Source organism: Felis catus, chromosome C1 (genome assembly GCF_018350175.1).
Source record: "Felis catus isolate Fca126 chromosome C1, F.catus_Fca126_mat1.0, whole genome shotgun sequence".
NCBI lineage: Eukaryota > Metazoa > Chordata > Mammalia > Carnivora > Felidae > Felis > Felis catus.
In genome coordinates this window covers 19099663-19120932 of record NC_058375.1, presented here as the reverse complement: position 1 = coordinate 19120932, position 21270 = coordinate 19099663, and the positions used below count along the sequence as shown (strand labels likewise).

The 21270-nt window shown below is 47.9% G+C and overlaps 1 protein-coding gene across 2 annotated transcripts in view; it reads right to left on the bottom strand.

Annotated features, from left to right (window-relative positions):
- Positions 1-20044, bottom strand: part of MAN1C1 (mannosidase alpha class 1C member 1) — a 140550-nt gene extending 120506 nt beyond the window's left edge. For both annotated transcript variants that reach the window (XM_011284525.4, XM_011284526.4), the window contains exon 1: positions 19280-20044. In XM_011284525.4, coding sequence (XP_011282827.2) covers positions 19280-19819 — 540 coding nt within the window. In that variant the 5' untranslated portion in view covers positions 19820-20044. The remainder of the gene's footprint in view (positions 1-19279) is intronic.
- Between the last annotated feature and the right edge of the window lie 1226 nt (positions 20045-21270).

Sequence of the window (21270 nt, the reverse complement as noted above, 5' to 3'; positions counted from 1 at the left end):
CAGATGGTGGGGGTGCTTGTTCCAGGACTGGAAGGGGGCGCTGGCTCTGGGATTGGCGGGGGTGGGGTGCTGGCTCTGGGACTAGAAGGGGGTGCCAGCTCCAGGACTGGCGGGGGTGGGGTGCTGGCTTGGGGCAGAAGGCCCAGGCCCAGTGGTGGGAGGTCTGGGGAGGGGATGGGGGTGGGGGCGAGTAGCACTGCATAGATACAGAGACTCAGGAAGTTGGACGCTTTTCAACTTAGCTGGTGGGGCTGCTCCAAGGTCCTCCACCAGCACCGACAAACCCTGTGTAAGGACAAGCATGGACGAAAGCACAGGAACTCATTTTAGCCTCTGTCACTTCTCTTGAGGAGGCTGAGCAACCCAGCGCAGGCTGTTGTTGAAAATACGGTGACACAAGGGAGAAAGACACCACCCGCTTTTCAGTCCTGATGTGATGAACTGGAATTGACGAGCACTGGCCACAGCTCACCTGTTTTCCCAGGAAGACAAACAGACCTAAATATTCAGACTTCAAGATGCTCAAACCACTACAGGGAAACTTAGAGCAATTCGGGCAAGACAGAAGAGGCCAAGACTACCTCGTTGCCGCCACACAGGGACAGCTCTGGCACTGGGGCGTTCGGGATTTCTTCCAGACACCGGTCGCAGGCTGGGGCCAGAAAGCAGAGGCCAGCTTCTGCAGCTCACACATCACGAGGAAATCCGGAAGGGTGTCCAGGGTGAGAATGCCCCACAGACGTTCTGTACATGGCGGTTTCCTTAGGGACTCTGCCAAGTGACCTTCCCCGCTGGGTGGCCGGCAGCTCGGTTTTAAGAGAACTCTTCACTGGATGGAGGATTCCGGCTACAAGCTAAGAAGAATGTGGTGGTATCTGTGGGGCCACTGCCTGCCTGTGGTCACTGGGGAAAGACAAAATGTATCTTCACTACTCCACCACTTCTTCCTTTCCTCGACAGCAATGAAGATTAACCTATGCCCTCTCCCTCCACGCGTGGCCTCCTCCTACTGATGAGGGAGCTGGCCTGCGAATCTTTAGAGCGTGGCCAGGCTGGAGACGCACCATCCTATTTCCAGAAAGAAGGTGGAGGCACGGGTCTGCACGCTCTGCTGGGGCAAGGAAGAAGCCACGGGCTGGGGTCACTCAGCACCAGGCCAGGACAAGAGTCACATGTTGCCAGGTTAGCTCGTGGGCTCTCGATCAGAAGCCAAAAAGCAGACCACGCAGGACACTCGCTCCTCTTAGCAAAGGTCCGAAGGTGAGTCTTGATCCACATCAGAAAACAAAGGGGAGAAACAGACTCTAATCCGTGATGTCAGCAAGGAAGGCAAGCCGAGGAGTCTGCGGCCAGTACAGACAGCCCTCCGAAGCAGGGCAGGGGTGAAGAGGAGAGGACACAGCGCTGCAAGCCTGAGTCTGGGAGCTGGGCGGCCAGGTGTAGCAGAACCAGCTGGGAAAAGGAGGCTGGAGGCGGTTCTCTTGGTCCCTCTGCCACCTGACTCTACCTTCTCCCCAAATCTGTTTCTTCTTTAAACACCGGTGCTCCCAAAGCTTTCCTTGCATGGCTTTGCACTCAAGCGTTCGACCCCCGTCGCGCCACACTGTGACTTCTGCCATGCCATCACCCCCAGTCCCAAACCCATATTTCCAACCACCCACTGGATGTGTCACTTCGATCTCACAAGCATGTCACTTTATCCTGCCTCGAGTTCAACTCATCTCCCCTCCCAGGATTTCTCACTATTCCCACTCCCCGATGTCCCCATCTACCCCAGTAGAAACCTTGGGCATTCCACATTTCACCTCCCACATGCACACCCAGGACCCCTGCCCCGATCCAGCACGTGGAGCAGAATGCTATCCCACAAGCCCACTACCTCTAGTACTCTCTCCACATCTGCCTGAAATGCTGTCCTTTCCCCCAAGCTCATGGCAAATTGATGTGACTCCCCAGTCCTTTGGTCACCCCTTTATTTGGGCACCTCCACGGTGCTAGAATTTTATACACGTCTATCGCACTCTGGCCAGATGTTCTACTCGTTGTGGGCAGAAGCCTCATCTCTGCACCCTCAGGATCTCAGGCACTGCCTGGTGTGCAGGAAGAACAAGGTTAGTTCTCCGAAAAAGTTGCACCGAACAAAACAGATCAGCAGCGGGTAGTTAATATTCCTCTCACTGCGTATCAGTGCAACTACATTATTTCATAAAGTCTGGGTTGGACCTGTTTGACAACTAGATTTCCAACATGGATCAGCTCTGCAAATTCCGGCAGTCACATAAAGGCAGTTTCTAGAACAAAAACGATAGGGGGAGAAGCCCAGTAGCTAATAGAAAGGGAGGGCTGAGAATTGCATCAAGAGGGGAGGGGAGGTCGGGCCCAGAAATGCCCAGTCCCTCTCCAAGCCAGGAATGGCATTCACCCAGGAGACCTGGCAGAGATGGACCCATGCAGAAATGCCTCAGCATCTAATTAAACATTTTAGACTCCACTGCACAAGAGAAGGAAACCTACGTCCCCCACGGAACCCTGACAAATGAGTCGTTTCCAACCAATCTATCACCATAGCATCTGGGTACCTCAGGAAGATGAAAATAAGACCAATACATAAATGAAAACCAATATACAAACAATCGTGTCCCCACACAGGCCTCTATGAAGCCGCAGCCACAGCCATCTGCCAAGTTCCATCCTCGTCACCACTTCCTGCAGCCAGAGGCCTCTGAGTAAGCACGGTTTAATATAAGATTTAACAACAGAAGGAAATGTCTTCTCTGAAGTCTGAGTCTCCATTAATGCTCCTACGCTAAATGTCCACCCCTTGGAGCCGGAATGAAATAAGTTTGGGACAAATAGGACTTGTTCTAGATGCCACAGCAGCCAAAGAATTTGCTAGAAATAGTTGGGACAGATTGAAGATTCCTGCATGGAAACAGAGCTCTCAAGAGGACTTGTCACTAAGCCACGGGGACGACACTCACACTGATCTGTAGCTATTCTCACTTCCTGAAGCTTCCACCAGACGTGGCCTGGGTAGAGTTGATCCGATAACCCAGGACAGCAATTCTCAGGTTAAGTCACATTTAGCACCTGGCAAGGCAGAGACCGTGTGAAACTGCAGACCTGGCTGCCTGCTGTGTACACGCTGGGAGCTGGGTTCAGCTTTTCACTTCTTCAGCATCTCCTTTTCTCCCGAGCATCTGGTACTCGATTTAAGGCCCAAACAGCAATGTGAAAAGGCCGCTCTGTTAACCGGAAAGCGGCAGAGCAGCCATAGGCAGGAGGGCGATGGTCTTTTGGGAGATCTACTTCTGGACAAGCAAATATTTTCATTCCAGATGTTTATGTCCTAACCTGCTTCCTCCAGGAAGGATTTCGGTGGGACAGGCAAATATTACGCAGCTACCGAATGTTTTCCTCCTTCTGTGCACCTGTATGCGGTGGGAAGTGACTCAGACACACGATAATATCACACTATAAAATCCCTTAAAGCCAGAGACTCATCTTTGCCTTTCCTTCAGCTCATATGGCCTTCAGGGCATAACTGAGGCTCAAGAGACAGTTCGTGTTTTCAACACTTTTTCTTAAAAGTTTTAATAAATTCATGGCTTCCCTTGATCACGTTAACAGTATAGGCTCTTAACTCTAGAAAACTCTGTTTTAATTGAGTCGTTTCTCCAGCTCATTTTTTCCTTATCTGATCCTGGTCTCAGTCTGAATAAATACAGAAAATTTCCCAACTCTTCTATAAGTGGGTAAAAGGGAAATATAGCCAGGAAGGAGATACAGCCTACGTGAAGACAGAACTGCCATAGGTACGTTCTAAAGCATGGCTGCACATTAGAACCACATGGAAGTTTTTAAAAATCCCCATGCTCAGACTGCACCCAATTAAGTCAAAATCTCTGGAGGAGAAACTCAAGTGTCAGTGTTTACGAAAATCCTCCATGGGGTTCCAGGGGGTAATAAAGGTTAGAATCCCTGTTCTTTTTTTTTTAATGTTTATTTTTGAGAGAGAGGGAGAGAGAGACAGAGTGTGAGCAGGGGAGGAGCAGAGGGAGAAGGAGACACAGAATCTGAAGCAGGCCCCAGGCTCCAAGCTGTCAGCACAGAGCCGGACACGGGGCTTGAGCTCATGAACCGCGAGATCATGACCTGAGTTGAAGCTGGACACTTAACCAACTGAGCCAACCAGGCACCCCTAGAATCCCTGTTCTGAAGATTCAACAGACCAGTTCTTTTGATACCTACCAAGACTGACAAGTTCTACTCTAATCCATCCCAAAGTGAAAGCTCTTCTTCTAAATTATTACCCATGAGCCTTAAATGAATAGAATGAATGTCAACCAAAGCATCAGAAGAGTGGGTTTACATCAGTGTATCACAGTTTAATCTGGCAGGGCCTGGAGGTGGTCACTGCCATTTCAGTGTCTTCATTCTCTCAGCTATAAAGTGGGATTATAGTCCATGCCATCCATGTATGCCACAGGCTGTTGTGGGGATCAGCTAAACTCTTAATGGGATGCTAGGGCTCTACTAAAAATACCACACACACAAGGAGTGTTTATCTCAGCTCCCCAGGAGGAGGTGGGCATTGTCCCAGCCCAACCCCCACTCCCCTCCAAATCAGATGCCCTGCAGATTCACCCTGGGCATTTAAATGCCAGTGGGTGGTACAGAGGCCAGAGAGTCAGAAACCCTTTTTATAACATACAAGACGACTTCAAATACCAGGGCTGACAATCTGGAATTCTGGTGCCAAGTTTAGGAGCACTTTACTCAGAGTACAGAGAATCTTATTATGCTTTAATCTAATTCAGTGTCTAATCACAGGAAATGTCTAACATTGTCTCCCTCAGCCCCATCTGGACTGACACTACTCTGGTACCATTCTTAGCTACTCAAGGATCAATAACCAGATGGACCTCCTAGCATGATTATAAGAAGGCTATTCCACAGTACTACCTCTGAAAGTACATCCGTGTGAAGTCTCTGCCCCTTACATAATTATACATCCAAAAGGACCTACATCTGAAACTGCTAGAGAAGTCTCTAGACTGAGCTGCTATTTTTCTGTCTAAGCATTAAGGTTTCTCTGTAAAGGGTTTCCTTATACCCTAAAGTAACAACATTGGTCATACTTTAGAGGCTGCTCTCTAGGCCAGTCCTGAAAGCAAGAAACTAAAGTCTTCCTTCCCCATTGATTCTTATAATTAAAAACCAAGACTACTCCAGAGTTCTGTAAGGTATGCGGTAGACCTGGAGAACGGCTTCTGGGAGAGTTGGAAAGGAGGAAGATTTGCTGATTTAGGTCAAGAACACAAGCACAGAAAAAAACAAAAATGGTTCTGTAATGTCTTCCCAGGAGATCAGCATCTACTTGGCAAAGTTGAGCCTTAATCTCTGAAAAGCTCATTTCAGGAGTGAAAATGGGGGAGAAGGATCTTAAATAAGCGACTTATACCTTTTATTCAACACCCCACCCATTCCAAAGGACACAAATGAAGTTAAAGAGAGCCTTTGCCATAAGATACTATCTTCGCCCCACACTGAGCTTTCTTGAATAAGGGGAAATAATCAGATCTCACAGAAAGCACCTTGGAAATTCTGAGCCACATGTATTTAGCTTTCTTCTGATCAGTAATTCAGCAATTCGGCCTACATAAGCATCTTTTTTTTTTTTTTTAATGAAAGAATTTACAAACCAAGGTTTAAAAAGTAGTAAATAGACTTAAGGTAAGGAGGCCAGAAAAATTATTTGACAGGTTAAAAAATCCTGGGAAGAAAGTGACACTAACGGAGGCTGCTGGAACATCACAGATACCAACAAATATTTCTTCTAACATCTAAAAACAGATGAGCAAAAAAAATACACAAATAATTTAAAATCACATCAACCAAAAATTAGGAGCCCTTTGATGTTCTCTTTATTTAGGATGTAGGTTCAGTACAAAATTATATTTCACGTACCCAGTACCAATTTCTAAAAATAAATAAGAATCTTTAAATATCTAAATTACACTAAAATACGTACTTGATAAAGTTCACGTCATTGATTCAGGAGCGTTTAGAAACCTACTCAAAGTGTTCATTTGCACTTACATATGATGCTAAATTATCAAATCTAGATTGAATGGTTTCTTGGCCAAGTACAGATTAGAAAATCACAAAATTGGGAAAGTAGAAAATAAAGCAGCCAGATCAGGTATCCTGACAACTACAAGAAGTGACAGCTGACAGCTTAACAGAAAGAGGGGAGAAAAACCACATAAAAGCAGATGAAGCTAGGATCTTTAAAAGGTAGGATTCACAATGTTTAGCACAGACTCTTTTAAAAAATGAGTAGACATATGAAAATGTACAAAAAAGTGACCCATAACCAGGAGATAAAAACAGTAAGTACAGACTCAATGATGACAAAGATTTTGGAAACAGCAAAAAACACCATTTGAAAAACTATTATAAATACCCCTTGGAATTTAAAGAAAACTATGGAAATAATAAATGAACAGATGGGAAATATCAGAGAAACAGAAACAATGGAAAAGGTCCAGATGGAAATTCTAGAAGTAAAAAAAATAAAATTTAAAAATCCTTGAAATAAAAAATTCACTGGGTGGGCTTAACAACCAATGGAAAAGTTCAGTGAACTTGAAGATATGTTAATATAAATTATCTACATCAAAACACAAAAAGGCTGAAAAAAAAATGAAGAGATTCAGTTATCTGTAAAAAAGTATCAAGCAATCTAACTTCTATGTAACTGGAGTTCTAAATGGGGGTGCCTGGATGGCTCAGTCAGTTAAGCCTCCGATTCTCAACTTTGGCTCAGGTCATGATCTCACAGTTTGTGGGTTCAAGCCCTGCATCGGGCTCCATGCTGACAGTATGGAGCCTCCTTTGGATTCTCTCTCTCTCCCGCCCCCTCCCCTGGGCACACACTCTCTCTCAAAATAAATAAATAAACTTTAAAAAAGGAGGAGGAGGAGGAGGAACGAAGAAGAAAAGTAATAGGGGATGGAATGGGGCAGAAAAAAAATGTTGAAGAAATATGAGCCAAAATTTTTCCAAACTTGATGAAAAAATACCAATCTGCAGATATAAGAAACTTAACAAACCCCAAGAAAATAACCAATGACATCCACATCTAGGCATATCACAGTTGAATTGCTGAAAATGAAAGGCAAAAGTAGCATACCAAGAGAGGGGAAATATATACAGGGAAATATACTCCAACCTTTCATCAGAAACAATGAAAGCTACAAGACAATGGGTCTTTCGTTAAAGAAAAATAAAATTTTATACCCATCAAAAATAGCCTTTTAAAATGAAGGCAAAATAGAGACATTTTCAGGTAAACATAAGCTACAAGGATTTGTGACCAGCAAACCTATACTACAAGAAATATTAAGAGTTGTTTTTCAGGCTGATGGGAAAGAGGTACCAGAACTCAGACATGCAAGAAGGAATGAAGGACACTATAAATGGTAAGTATGTGGAAGAATAAAAAGATTCCAATTTATTCATTTATTCAAGAAAACCGTTTGAAGCAAAAAAAATTACTAATGTGTTATGAACTATATATGTAGAAGCAAAATATATGACATGAGAATGAAAACTGAAAAGAGGGTAACACAAGCAGATTGTCACACTAGATAAAGAAGTGATAAGAAGATAGTGAATGAAGCCCAAAATAAGCAGAAGGAAGGAAACAGAGGCAAATGTAAGTATTAAAATTTTTTTTAAAAAAAATAGGTATTTTAAAAAAAAGATCAGGGGTTGGGGCACCTGGGTGGCTTAGTCAGTTAAGCGTCTGACTTCAGCTCAGGTCATGATCTCACAGTTCGTGAGTTCGAGCCCTGCATCAGGCTCTGTGCTGACAGCCTAGAGCCTGCATCAGATTCTGTGTCTCCCTCTCTTCTGATCCTCACCTGCTCACACTCTGTCTCTCTCTCCTTCAAAAATAAATAAACATTAAAAAAAAAAAAAAAAGAGGGGCGCCTGGGTGGCGCAGTCGGTTAAGTGTCCGACTTCAGCCAGGTCACGATCTCGCGGTCCGTGAGTTCGAGCCCCGCGTCGGGCTCTGGGCTGATGGCTCAGAGCCTGGAGCCTGTTTCCGATTCTGTGTCTCCCTCTCTCTCTGCCCCTCCCCCATTCATGCTCTGTCTCTCTCTGTCCCAAAAATAAATAAACGTTGAAAAAAAAAATTAAAAAAAAAAAAAAAAAAGATCAGGGGCGCCTGGGTGGCTCAGTCCGTTAAGCGCCCGACTTCAGCTCAAGTCATGATCTCATGGTTTGTGAGTTTGAGCCCCATGTCAGGCTCTGTGCTCGGAGCCTGGAGCCTGCTTCAAGTTCTGCTTCTCCCTTTCTCTGCGCACCCCCTTCATGCTCTGTCTCTCTTAAAAATAAATAAGCATTAAAAAAGTGTTTTTAAAAAGATCAAAAGTTGGTTCCAAAGATCAGTAAAATTGATTAACTACTAGCTACACTATTTTTTCAAAATTTTTTTAGTGTTTTTATTTTATTTTTGACAGAGAGAGAAAGAGAGACAGAACATGAGTGGGGGAGGGGCAGAGAGAGAGGGAGACACAGAATCCGAAGCAGACTCCAGGCTCCGAGCTGTCAGCACAGAGCCTGATGAGGGGCTCGAACTCACAGACTGCGAGATCATAACCTGAGCTGAAGTCAGACGCTCAACCGACTGAGCCACCCAGGCGCCCCCTAGCTACACTATTTTTAAAGAATGCAACAAAGAAAGCAATTACCAATATGGAAAATGAAAGAGGGAGCACCACTACAGGTCCTACAAATATTAAAAGGAAAATGAGAATCTTGGGAACAACTTTATTCTAATAAATTCTATAATTTGGATGAAATAGACAAATTTGTTGAAAGCAAAACTGACAAAACTGACGAGACAAATTCTGAATAGCCTTATATCTGTTAAAGTAATTGAAATGATCATTTAAAACCTCTCTCTCTCTCTCTCTCTCTCTCTCTCTCTCTCTCTCTCACACACACACACACACACACACACACACACACACACACACACCCTGTAGGCCTGGATGGCTTTGGTGGTGGTAAATGGTAAATTCTATCAAACATTTAAGGAAGACCTAATATTAGTGTCCCACAAACTTGTGCAGAAAATATGAGAACATTTTTCAGCTCATTTTATGAAGTAACATAATGCTGTACCAAAAACCAGACAAAGCCCTTACAGGAAAACTATAGAGCAATATGCCTCATGAACACAGATGCAAAAATTCTTAACAAAATACTTGAAAATCAAATGCAAGTTTACCATTCTTTTAAAATCAATATGATTTGGGGGCACCTGGGTGGCTCAGTTGGTTGACCATCGGACTTCGGCTCAGGTCATGATCTCTCAGTTCATGAGTTTGAGCCCCACATCAGACTAGTTGCTGTCAGCCTGTCTGCCTGTCAGAGCCCTGCAAAGCCTACTTTAGGTCCTCTGTTCCCGCCCACCCACCCCCCACTCTTCCCCCATTTGCACACACTCTCTCTCTCTCTCTCTCTCTCTCTCAAAAAAAAATTTTTTTAAGGATAAAATCAATATGACTTACCATATTAACAGAACTACAGAGAAAATATGACCATCTCCAGAGATGCAGAAAAAGTATTTGACAAAATTCAATTCCATTTCTGATAAAAACTCTCAGCAAACTAGGAACGTTATGGTAACTTCAACCTGATAAAAGGCATCTACCAACACCTATACCTAACATCATACTTAATGTAAAAGACTGAATGCTTCTCCCTTGAGATCAAGAGCAAAGCAAAGAGGTCAGTTCTCACCACTTCTATCTCACATTGAACCAGAAGTCCTAGCCAGTGCAATGAAGGAAGAAAAAGAAATAAAAGGCATAAAACATTGGAAAGGAAGAAGTAAAACCGTCTTGACTCATAGACAACATAATTGTATACCTAACAGATCCTAAAGAATCTACAAAGAACAAATTTAATAAATGAACTCAATAAGGTCACATGACACAAAATCAATATACAAAAATCTATTGTATTTCTGTGTACTAGCAACAAAAATTTAAAATTTAAAATTTAAAGATTACTATTTACAGTAGCAAATGGCTGTTGTACTAAAAGACGTTCAAGTCCTCTACATCAAAAAGTACAAACCATCGTTGAGAGAAAGAAAATCTAAATAAATGGAAAGAGATACCACGTTCATGGATCAAAGACCCAATATTGTTAAGATATCGGTTCTCCCCAATTTGACTCACAGATTCAAAGCAAACCCAATCACACTCCCAGCAGGAATTTTCGCAGAAACTGACAAGCTCATTCTCAAATGTTTGCAGAAATGCAAAGGATCTACAATAACCAAAGCAATTTTGAAAAGGAAGCTCAAAGATAGAGGACCTGCTTTTAAGACTTATTATAAAGCTACAGCATCGAGATAGTATGAATTAGCATAAACACAAATCAGTAGAACAGAAGAGTCCAGAAACAGAACCACGTATATGTGGTCGATTACTCTACCATGGATTCAAAGCAATTCAATGAGGAAAGGAGAGACTTTTCAACAAAAAGTGGTAAACAACTGGACATCTAAAAGTAAAATAATGACTCTCGACTCCTACCTCATAACACATACAAAAATTAGTTAGAAGTAGACAGGAGACCTAAAAGTAAAAACTAAAATGATCATGCTTCTGGAATTAAAAGGAGACTATTTTCATGACCATGGGGAAGGGAAAGGCTTTTTGGCTTTGTTTTTTTTTTTTTTTTTTTCTAAGTAGACACAGAAAGCACTAACCATAAAAGAAAATATTGATACACTGACTTCATCAAAATTTAAAACTTCTGTTCTTTGGAGCACCTGGGTGGCTCAGTCAGTTGAGCTTCCAACTTCGGCTCAGGTCATGATCTCATGGTCTGTGAGTTCAAGCCCCGCGGCGGGCTCTGTGCTGACAGCTCGGAGCCTGGAGCCTGCCTCAGATTCTGTGTCTCCCTCTCTCTCTGCCCCTCCACCACTTGCACTATGCGTGTGTGTGTGTGTGTGTGTGCGCGCGCGCGCGCATGCAAGTGTGTGTGTGTCAAATAATGAATAAACATTAAAAAAAACTTCTGCTCTTTGAATGAGCACTAAGAAAATGAAATATTCTTGGAGCTAATATGTATGTATGTATGTATGTTTAGTTATTTTTGAGAGTGAGAGAGCGTGAGCTGGGGAGGTGCAGAGAAAGACACACACACACACACACACACACACACAGAATCTGAAGCAGACTCCAGGCTCTGAGCTGTCAGCACAGAGCCTGATGCAGGCTCGAACCCACGAGCCATGACATCATGACCTGAGCTGAAGTCGGAGGCTAAACCGACTGAGCCACGCAGGCACCCTTGGGAGCTAATATTTATAATAGACCGAGAGTGAATATTTATAGTATGTATATCTGACAAAGGACTTATATCCAGAATATATAAAGTATTTCTATATCCAATAAGATGATAAACAGCCCAATTTTTTAATTTAAAAAAGGGCATAAGATTTGAATAGACACTTATAGGATGATACATAAATAGTAAACACATGAAAAGATGTTCAATACCGATAGTTAACAAGGAATCAAAAATTAAAGCTACAATGAAATATTACTACACATCACATAGAATGGCTAAACTTAAAAAGGTGGACAACAGCAAGTGTTGACAGAGATGCAGAATTCTCACACACTGCTGACAGAAGAATAAAATGGCCTTAACTACTTAGGGAGAATATCTCCAGTTTTCCTATAAAGTTAAACATATGTCTACTCTATGAACCAGCAATTCTATTCCCAAGTATTGACACAAAAGGAATGGAACGATGCCTATACAAAGCCTGTACATATAATATTCACAGCAGCTTTATTCATAATAGCCAAACACTGGAAACAACCAAAAAGTCCAACTACGGGTGATGGATAAACAAACTGCAGTATATTCATGCGGGAGAACATATCTCAACAATAAAAAGGAATGAAGTATGGAATATGTTCAGGGATGAATTTCAGAAACATCCTTGGTGAAGGAAGCCTTGCACAAAAGGGCATATGTTATATTACTCCATTTATTTCAAGTTCCAGAACAGGCCAGACAAATCTCTTGTGACACACTGAAATAGGAGATGGGAGGTGGGTGATGGGGGATTGCCTGGGAAGGAACAGAGGGACCTTTCTGAGGCGATGGGAATGTTCCACACCTTCATGGGTGCTTTACGCGGTTTTCTGCATTGGTCAAAATTCAGCAAACTGTATATTTAAGATCTGTGCATTTTGCTATATGTAAACTACACTTAAATAGGTAGTACCTGCATCACAGGGTTGTTGTTAAAAAAAAAAAAAAAAGGGGACAAAAACACAGGGAGAGGCACTGAGAGGCCAAAAGACACCTATACAACTCAGCAGGCCCTACAGAACATGCTGTATTGCACAGTCGATTTTCTGGACCACCAAGTCATGACAGAGGTGGAGGAGCGGGGAGAAATCTATTATTCAACCACTGAAAATGGTTGTTATTTAGTGAACACTGTTTGCCTGTAAGTTTCACCTGTGGAGCAGGCGATACCCCGAGCATGCCAGATAAAAGCACAATTATTGCTCATCGATTAAAAAGAACGCTAATCAGTCTGCCAAAGTTCCTTCTGTAAAAGTTACCACTAGCGGTTCTGCACTAATACAGATGGACAACTGCCCTGGTCTTGGCCTTTAATTAATGAAAAGGCGGAGTTAAGAGACATACTCAGGCCTCCTTGTGAGTAAGAGCTGTTCTGACTGCCTGCCTGCCTGCCTGCCAAGTTTGGGGAGCTCTCAACCCAAATCTTAGAAAACAGCCTTTTCAGGGAAGAAAACACCTACGCCTGGGCCACCACACATACTGAGCCTGAAACCTATAGCTGTGGTCTCCATGGTTTCTGCTCTCTTGGCGGTGGAGGTCTGACTTGTAGTGATCTCAGCCACATCAACTCTGCATTTAAAAGAACCAAAATTGGGGGTGCCTGGGTGGCTCGGTCGGTTGAGTGTTCGACTTCGGCTCAGGTCATGATCTCGCAGTTTGTGAGCTCGGGCCCCACATCGGACTCTGTGCTGACAGCTCGGAGCTGGAACCTGCTTCAGATTCTGTGTCTCCTTCTCTCTCTGCCCCTCCCCCACTTGTGCTCTGTCTCTCTCTGCCTATCAAAAATAAATAAATGTAAAAAAAAAAATTTTTTTTTTAAATAAAAGAACCCAAATTGGGGCACCTGGCTGGCTCTGTTGGTAGAGCATATTATTCTTGATCTCAGAGTCCTGAGTTCAAGCCCCACACTCTGTGTGGAGCCTACCTTAAAGAATTAAAAATAGGGGTGCTTGGGTGGCTCAGTCAGTTAAGCTTCCAATTTCGGCTCAGGTCATGATCTCACATTCACAAGTTCAAGCCCCGCATCGGGCTCTGTGCTGACAGCTCATAGCTTCAGATTCCTTCTTCAGATTCCGTGTCTCCCTCTCTCTCTGCTCTTCCCCACTCATGGTCGGTCTCTCTCTCTCTCTCTCTCTCTCGCGCTCAAAAATAAATAAATATTTTTTAAAAAGTGTAATAAATAAGAGAACCAAAACTATGCTGTTTTGGCTATTAACTAGCCTCCAGAGCCAAGTGGGGGGAAAGAAGAGGGACTTAGGCCCTAGGGTCCTCAGTATTCTTTTGAGGAGTCTTCAATTTGATGTCTTGTCATCATCTGCCATGACGATGCAGAGCTAAGAAAGTCTTGTTTTGTTTCCCCAAATCATGCAAACACTTGCCTGTGAGGCCCTGGCCCTGGGGTAGTTGGAGGTCAAGAACCAGGGCTTACTGTCTGAATGAGCCTGGTCTTTCTGGACCACAGGTGTAGAGAACTGGAATCATCATCATCATCATCATCATCATCTTGGATCAGAGACACTCGTCCCTGCTCCATGCACGGTTCCTCTTTTAAAGTAATGTAACAAATACCCATGAATTCACCTGAGGCAGCTACTCTCCTGAATCATGTCCATCATTCATTCCCTTGCTAAGGCTTTCCTGACCTGGCCAATGAAAACAAGGCAGGGAGAGATTTCCCTGAAGCTCTCCCACCACCTCCCTTTGTGTAACACAGACTCAACCCAGGATACAGGAAGGCCAGAGGCCGTACCCACAGGACTGGTTGCCCACCAAGATTATGAAACCGCTTCCCTGAATGGAATTCCTTTCCAATTTGTGAGCCTGATTTATTTTCTTCAGTAAGAGAAAAGATGTAAGTCCCTTTGAGCAAAGTATGCCTGATATATATCACAATATTTATTTTTGGTAGAGTAATGGATCAGTCTTCAGGGAAAGCTAGAGAAAAAACATTTCTTGAGCTTGGATGTAAATCAGTCACTCCAAAAACCGCAGGGGAATCTATATTCTTACCCCTCTGCTAACGACAGCGTGAACTACACAGCTGACTTTTAAAAGTCATTGTTTCTAGACCTAACACTAACGACAGAGGTAAGGATGTGAGTCCCAACGAACAACCGCTCCTGAAATGTCTGCACCTAATTCCCCCAAATGATAGTGCAATGCAAAATAAGAGATCCAGCCGACCCGTGGGTGTGAAGTTGTCCACCTGGTAGGGACAAGGTCTAAGCTTTACACACAGTACTCCATTCCAAGGAAGAAGGATGAGGTGTGGCTGGGCTTAGGATGTAAGGGTCTCCCAAAGGACCTGTCCAGTTACTATGGGCCAGACTTCCTATCTGCATGAAATGTATCATAGAGCAGGACAAGAGTGAAACTGAAGGACAGGGAGAAGAAAAGATCTTCAATGAATCTGCAACTTAAAGAGAGCTCTTCAAAGGAAAGAGTGTTCCTAATATTAATTACCCTGAACATCTCACAGGCTCAGATTCACATGCTACAAAGAACACAAAGCCCTTTAATTTTCCTACCCCTCCATGGCCCTAGTGGTGATAAATCAGATATACAGGGAAACCACACATGACTAACGAACCAGCCCATTAATGGCGAGCAAAGATCATTTGCCAAGATGACTTATTCAGACATAGTCACATATCATAACCAGCGATATCCTGGAGGCTTAACGCAGCAGGCATAGAAAGCAAGAGCTGCGGCCCTCCCTGCCAAGTTTCAGGCACTCCAGGGCAACTCGGGCATCCTCCAGATGCCTGCTATCCAGGCATGAAAAGACTTTATTCATGGCTGCCACCTCCCCACTCTCTTCAAGGTAGACTACTTGCACTTGGAAAATTACTGCAACTTCTAAAAGGCCTCTTGGGTCACGGAGCTGCTAAGTCCCCAGCCCTGCCATGGTCCCTACGCTGACACTCTTAGAATTGCAGGTACCCTCAGGAAGAAGACCCAACTTTTGCCACCAGCAACTTTAACTGTTAGTTTATAGATCTCTGCTGTAGCCACTCATTTAAGTAACTGAGTTCCAACTAGGTGTCAGACCCTATTCTAGGTGCTTGGGCAGATCCATAAACAAAACCGTAAACAGGTGGGAGTGAGGGAAAGACAAGGGTCCCTTAAATGCCAGTCCCTTTGTTTTACCAGGAAAACAGGTCCAGTGATAGACAGGAGTTTTTCTTTGAGGTCAGAGTTGATGGCATGACTAGGTCTTGAACCCAGGCTGGATTCTTAGCAGGACCGCCACATTCGGTGGTGCATAAGGGGACTGGACAGAGAGGACGGGGATGAAATTCAACCCATGTTCTGCCTATGGACCAGGGGAAGCTCCATTCCAATACTACATTCTCACTGTCTCAGACTTCCCAGTTCCCTTTAACAAAAGCCCCCTAAACTGGAAGGGACAACTGAGGTTCCCCAGATTGGCAACCAACCATCAGCAGCAGGACCCAGGAGAGTGTGAACCCTTTCACTGAGATGTAACCCTGACAAGCTACACACCACCCCCCCCCCCACCAGCGCTTGTTATGAGTGAGAAAATCTGTTGAACTCGAATCTGTAAGGAATCCACCAATGGCAAAGCTCCCCTATAATTAATGATTATGACAATAATTTCCTATATCATCTTCAGATCTGGAAGAGAAGGCTGCTAGCAAGCTGTTTTACATTCTCACCAACTCCTTTACTCTTCATGATCCCAGGCTGAGGAGTTGTCACTGTTCAATCCCATCTCTAAAGTCCCATCTGGGGGCGCTGGGGTGTCCAACTCTTGATTTGGGCTGTCACGATCTGATAGGTTGTGAGATCGAGCCCAGCTGGGAGCTTGCTTTATCTATTCTTGACTAAGTGCCAGGGATGCAACAGTGAATACCACCACAATCGTCAACAACAGCACGCCATTGTCACCTCATGGAACTAACTAGCACATTGCAAACAGAGCTGGGAAAAGCCCAACTGCTAAGGAGTCCCTGACCAGACTGGCAGTCTACTTAGGGACTGCGTCTGGAAGCAAGGGTGTATGCGACACTCCCTCACTCCATTTTACAGAAGGAAAAATAAGGTCCAGGAATGAGAGCAGGTAGCTTGCCCAAAGTCAGATGTTGACAGTTGAACTGCCATTCACATTCTCTGGGTCCCCCCTTTCCACCACATTGCCTCCTGCAAGGTTCCATGGCTGCAGAGTGAAGAAAAATAGTTGGTTCTATGGACAGATTGTTTCCTGATGTACGTACACACCCAGAACATGTGGCTTCAACCCATCTTATCAGCACAGACCCCATGGCCATGTTCATCTCTCAAACCAGAAGTTTATAAATATACTTCATTGATCTAGAGCCTGGGTGTCCAGTCTTCATTCACTCTCATTTATCACCCTCTCTGTGTCTCTCTTGACGTTTACTTTCACTTTAAAAACCTCGTCTTATAAGAACAGAGCCCTTTTTATCTGATACTAGCTCCCCCTCTGCTCCTGGGGTCTAATCAATCCATGTCTGGAAATAAACAAACCAGAGAGGGAAGCACCAGTCCCTCTTACGAAAACAGGCACCTTTCTAAAATGATCTACCCCTGGGCACGGCACAGATAGAAATTTAAATGAGAAGGAAATAAAGACATCCTCCAGCCATAGTCCTATGCATTCCCTATCAGGCAGGACACCGGGGAAGGTAGCTCTGTGTTAACAGCTAACCCAAAGACTCGGCCCCACATTTTCCAGGTCGTTGGGAGGGGCGGGGGTCCAAACTCAAGAAGCCTGAAGAGACAGCAGGCTTCAACATATTCTAGTATATCTGGTTCAGCCTCCTCTGTCCTGAGGGGCTTAAGGTCTTCAGGAGGGTAAGAGAGGGCTCACTGAACACCAACTGCAGGTACATGCAAGCGGGCCTCCAGCTGCTACCAGGGGTGCTCAGCGATGCCAGTCTGAACGATCCAGACATCTGGCAACCAACACAAACCTTCACCCGTCATGTTATTTTACACCCACCTGCAGAGCAGAGTCTCCACACCTCCCACCACCCCCCAGCTGCTGCAGCCTGCAGCCTCTGCCGGCAAGGGAAGCTGTCTCTGTATGTAGAGGGGCAGAACCAAGTCCCCACTAGCCAGCACCCCCTTCCTACCATGGCTCCCGGCCCCAGGCTTTCAGAAATAGGTCACATATCTAGATGCAAATGCAGAAAGCACCTCTTCTGATGAGGACAGCAGTTAATTCTTCATTCTTTGGGGGAGGCTTCTGAAAATCTGATGGCAGCACGGGACACCCCCCCACGAAAAGCTGCATGCGTGTAGTTTATATGTAATGTCACTGGGAGTTACCGCTCTCCAGGGAGGTGTAAAAAGGCAGAAAGGGCTAATGTGCTCAGAGCTGGCTTCAAGAAAGGGAGCTGCGGGTGATTCACATAAGTAGTCAACGGCACACTTCTTAACCAAAAAGGGGGAAATGATGTCCCTTCCTTAGCTCCTGCAAGTTCCAGCCTTCAATTAACGTTTGAGATTTCAACAAGAATTTGAAAACTGAGAGCGCGCACGCGCACACACGCGCGCACACACACACACACACACACACACACACACACACACCAAGGACTCATCTTTGTGGCTTTCTATCTTGACGTCATAAAATGTCCTGTGACTGCTAGTTAAGATAGTCTCCAAACGGGGCTTATCTTGGAAGGGCTGAGTACCAACAGAGGTAAGAAGTGTGGGAGAGGTGGACAATGCGATGGAGGACAGTCCAGACACGGAGAAAGGAACAGCTAAGTTCTCCACTGGCTCTGAGCAGATCCCGGCAGGGCAGGTCCTGACCCTTGCTGCCGGCTCCCCCTGGAAATCAGACCTGCTGACTCCTTTGCAGCAAACAAAAAGTCCAGACAGAAACAGTCCTTTCCTTCTGGGTCCATCCATGGCATGGGGAGGGGCCAAGGCGGGGGTGTGGGGGAAGCATTCTCTCATTTCTAGGGAGGAGACCCTGGCCCACTGCTTGCCCATAGCCCCCTCGTGGCCTGGGGGTGTCACTGCAGCCCCCTCTGCATTGCTGGGCAAAAACCTCAGGCAGGCAGCTGTAACAGTGGTACAGCTGAGTGTTTAGTTACCAGTGGCGGCTTGGCAACAATCTTCAAGCCACGGCGAGGCTGCGTTTGCTTTTGGTTTCTTAAGCTGAGACCAAGACTCATACTCAAAGTGATCCTTCTAAACCCCTCCCTCCCACAATCCCTACAGGGAACAAGTCCAAGACCCGCTTCATTAGGCCAATCACCTCAGAGCTTCTGTAACATTACCACCACCCTATTGATCATTCCTTCCTGCATCACATGCTATTATGTACAACTGTTCCCAAGCCCAACAGAAATAGTTAGCAAGAATCCACAACACTTTCCGGCTTGATTACAAAATACTTTCAGGACACCAGATACACCCCCAAATCCTGGATTTCCAGTTAGCAGATCCTACAGGGGTTTAGGGAAAGTCAGGACTTACGGACACACAGTGAGAAAGAAAGTGGCTCTTGGCCCTGTGCAAGCAGAGAGGGTGTCCATTAACGAACCTAACTAGCAACTCCACAAAGGGACAGACCCCACCTGGGCTGGGGACTTGACGGGAAGGACCAGAGTCCGGGAGTAGGGCAGAGTCTATCCAGCGTTTCAGCTACTGTCAGGAATGGGGATGATGAACTGAACCCAGCAGTGGGAAAGTGCCCACTAAGGAGAAAGTGGAAAGTTTGGGAGGAGAGAGGACGGTGTAGTGTGCCAGGAGGGCCTAAAGTAGTGAGTGGTCCAGGGACCAGAAGTGACTGGGGCCAGGGGAAACGGATGGAAGCACAGAGAGTCTTCCTTTTCCGAAGAAGGGGAGTCCTTACCTCCTTGATTTTCTCCCGCTGGGCTCGAACTAGGCTCTGGGGCTCCTTACTCTCATCCGCCCTAGTCCCCTGGACCGGGTGCCGGAGGCGGCTCTGGAACGCGTGGAAGTCAAAGCTAAACGGAATGCTCGGCTCCTGGGGTCTGAGGGCCGCGCTGCCGCTGCTCCGGGCCGCCGTGGCCATTTCGCGCGTCCCGGTGGGGTGGGTGCGCCGCAGCCACCCTTTCCGGCGCCGGGCATTGGCTTGGCTGCTGGCGTCGTCCTCACCCGGGGCTGGCACGGCGGGGGCCGGGTTGGGAGGCGACTCCTGCTCGCGGGCCAGGGGGTGGCCGGCGACTTCGGCCACCACCTCCAGGCCGGGCTGCTGGGTCCGGGGGGCCAGGAAGAGGCGCTTGAGGCGAGAGGAGTTGGGCAGCAGGAAGAGCGCCCCGAAGCACAGGGTGACGAGGCCCGAGAGGAAGAGAAGGAAGAGGAACTTCTGCGGCAGCCGCAGCCCCCACGGGGAGGCCGGGACGAAGACGGGCACTTTCCTCATGAGCATCGTGGCCTGGCGCGGGGATGGGGCCGGTCAGCTCCGGCCGGGCCCCCCCACCCCGAGGCCCTCGGAGAGCAGGCACTGGCCGGCAGGGGGTTTGGCGCGGGGAGGTCGTCGAGGGGCGCCGCCCGGGGTGGGGGTCCCTGAGAGTTTCGCCGCTTCGGGGGCCGCCCCTGAAGTTCAAGGAGTTTGGGGGCGCGTCCCCCCGCGCCGAGGCGGGGGCGCAAGGGCCTCGGCGGGGCCCGGGCGCGCCGGGCGGCACGGCTCGGGGCCCGGGCCCGCAGGGGTCGGCCGCGCGCCACAGCCTTCGCTCCGGCCGCCGCGGAGCCCCTCCTCGCAGCGGCCGGAGCCCGCGGGGCCCGCTCCTTCCCGCGCTGCGGCCGCCGCCGGGGCCGTCACATGCCGTCCTCGGCGCCCAGGCTGTCCGCGCGGAGGGGCGCCCGCAGGCCTCGTCCCCGCGCCGCGCCGCCCGCAGCCCCTCGGCCCAAAGTTTCAGCCTCAGAAGCAGTTTCCAGAAGGGGCCGGCTCAGGGGGCGAGGCGGTGGCGGGGCTGGCGCGTCAGCGCCGCTGAGAGAGCGCGCCGACCCGGCCGGGTCGTGACAGCTCCCGGCTCGGCTATCGGGACACGTCCACAACTTTGCTCCGCCGCGGAGCGGACGCCGGGCAGCTGGAGCGGGCACTTCTGAGCCCCCAGGGCAGGGGGCTTCCTGGGCCCCCGGGAGCAGAGGGACGCCCGAGCCGCGCGGTCCGGCGCCGGGCGCAGTCCGCCGTCCGCGACCAGCCGCGGCGGGGCGGCTGCAGCTGCGCCCGGGAGTGCGGACTCCCGCCCGGCCAACTCGCTGGGGCTCGGCGACCCGCTGGGATCACCTGTTCCCGGCCCCCGCCGGCCCCGCGGAGCGCGCAGCCCCGGTTGCACCTCTCCCGCTGCAGCTGGCGTCCTCGCAGCGGCCGCTCCAGACGGGCCGCTGCCTCCGCAGGCTGAGCCGCCGCCGCCGCCGCCGCCGCCGCCGCCGAGCCTGCGCCCCACACGCGCGCACACCCGCCCGGACGCCTCCGCCGCCGCCGCAGCTCGGGCTTTCACTGAGACAGCGCCCGCGGCCCCGCCTCCCTCCGGGCCACGCCCTCGGGCCACGCCCACTGCGCGCGCCCCGCGGTCCACCTCCGCCGCGGCGCCGCAGCCAGGCCAATGGCCTCGCGTCTGGGGGTAGGGAGCGCGGGGCCTAAGCGCGGGTGGGGAGAGGCGAAGGGACTCCAGGCCACGCCCCCTCCCTCAAGTGGCCAGCGCCGCGCACACTCCCCCCATCCCACCAGCACCAATGGTCCAGCTGCGCGGAGTTGGCGCGGGCGGGGGTGGAGAGCGGAGCGAGGTCATTGGCTGCCTCGGAGGGATCCCCGCTGGGCTGCAGTCGCCCATTGGTTAGTGGCCAGCGTTCGCTGGACTGGGGGCGACCGAGACC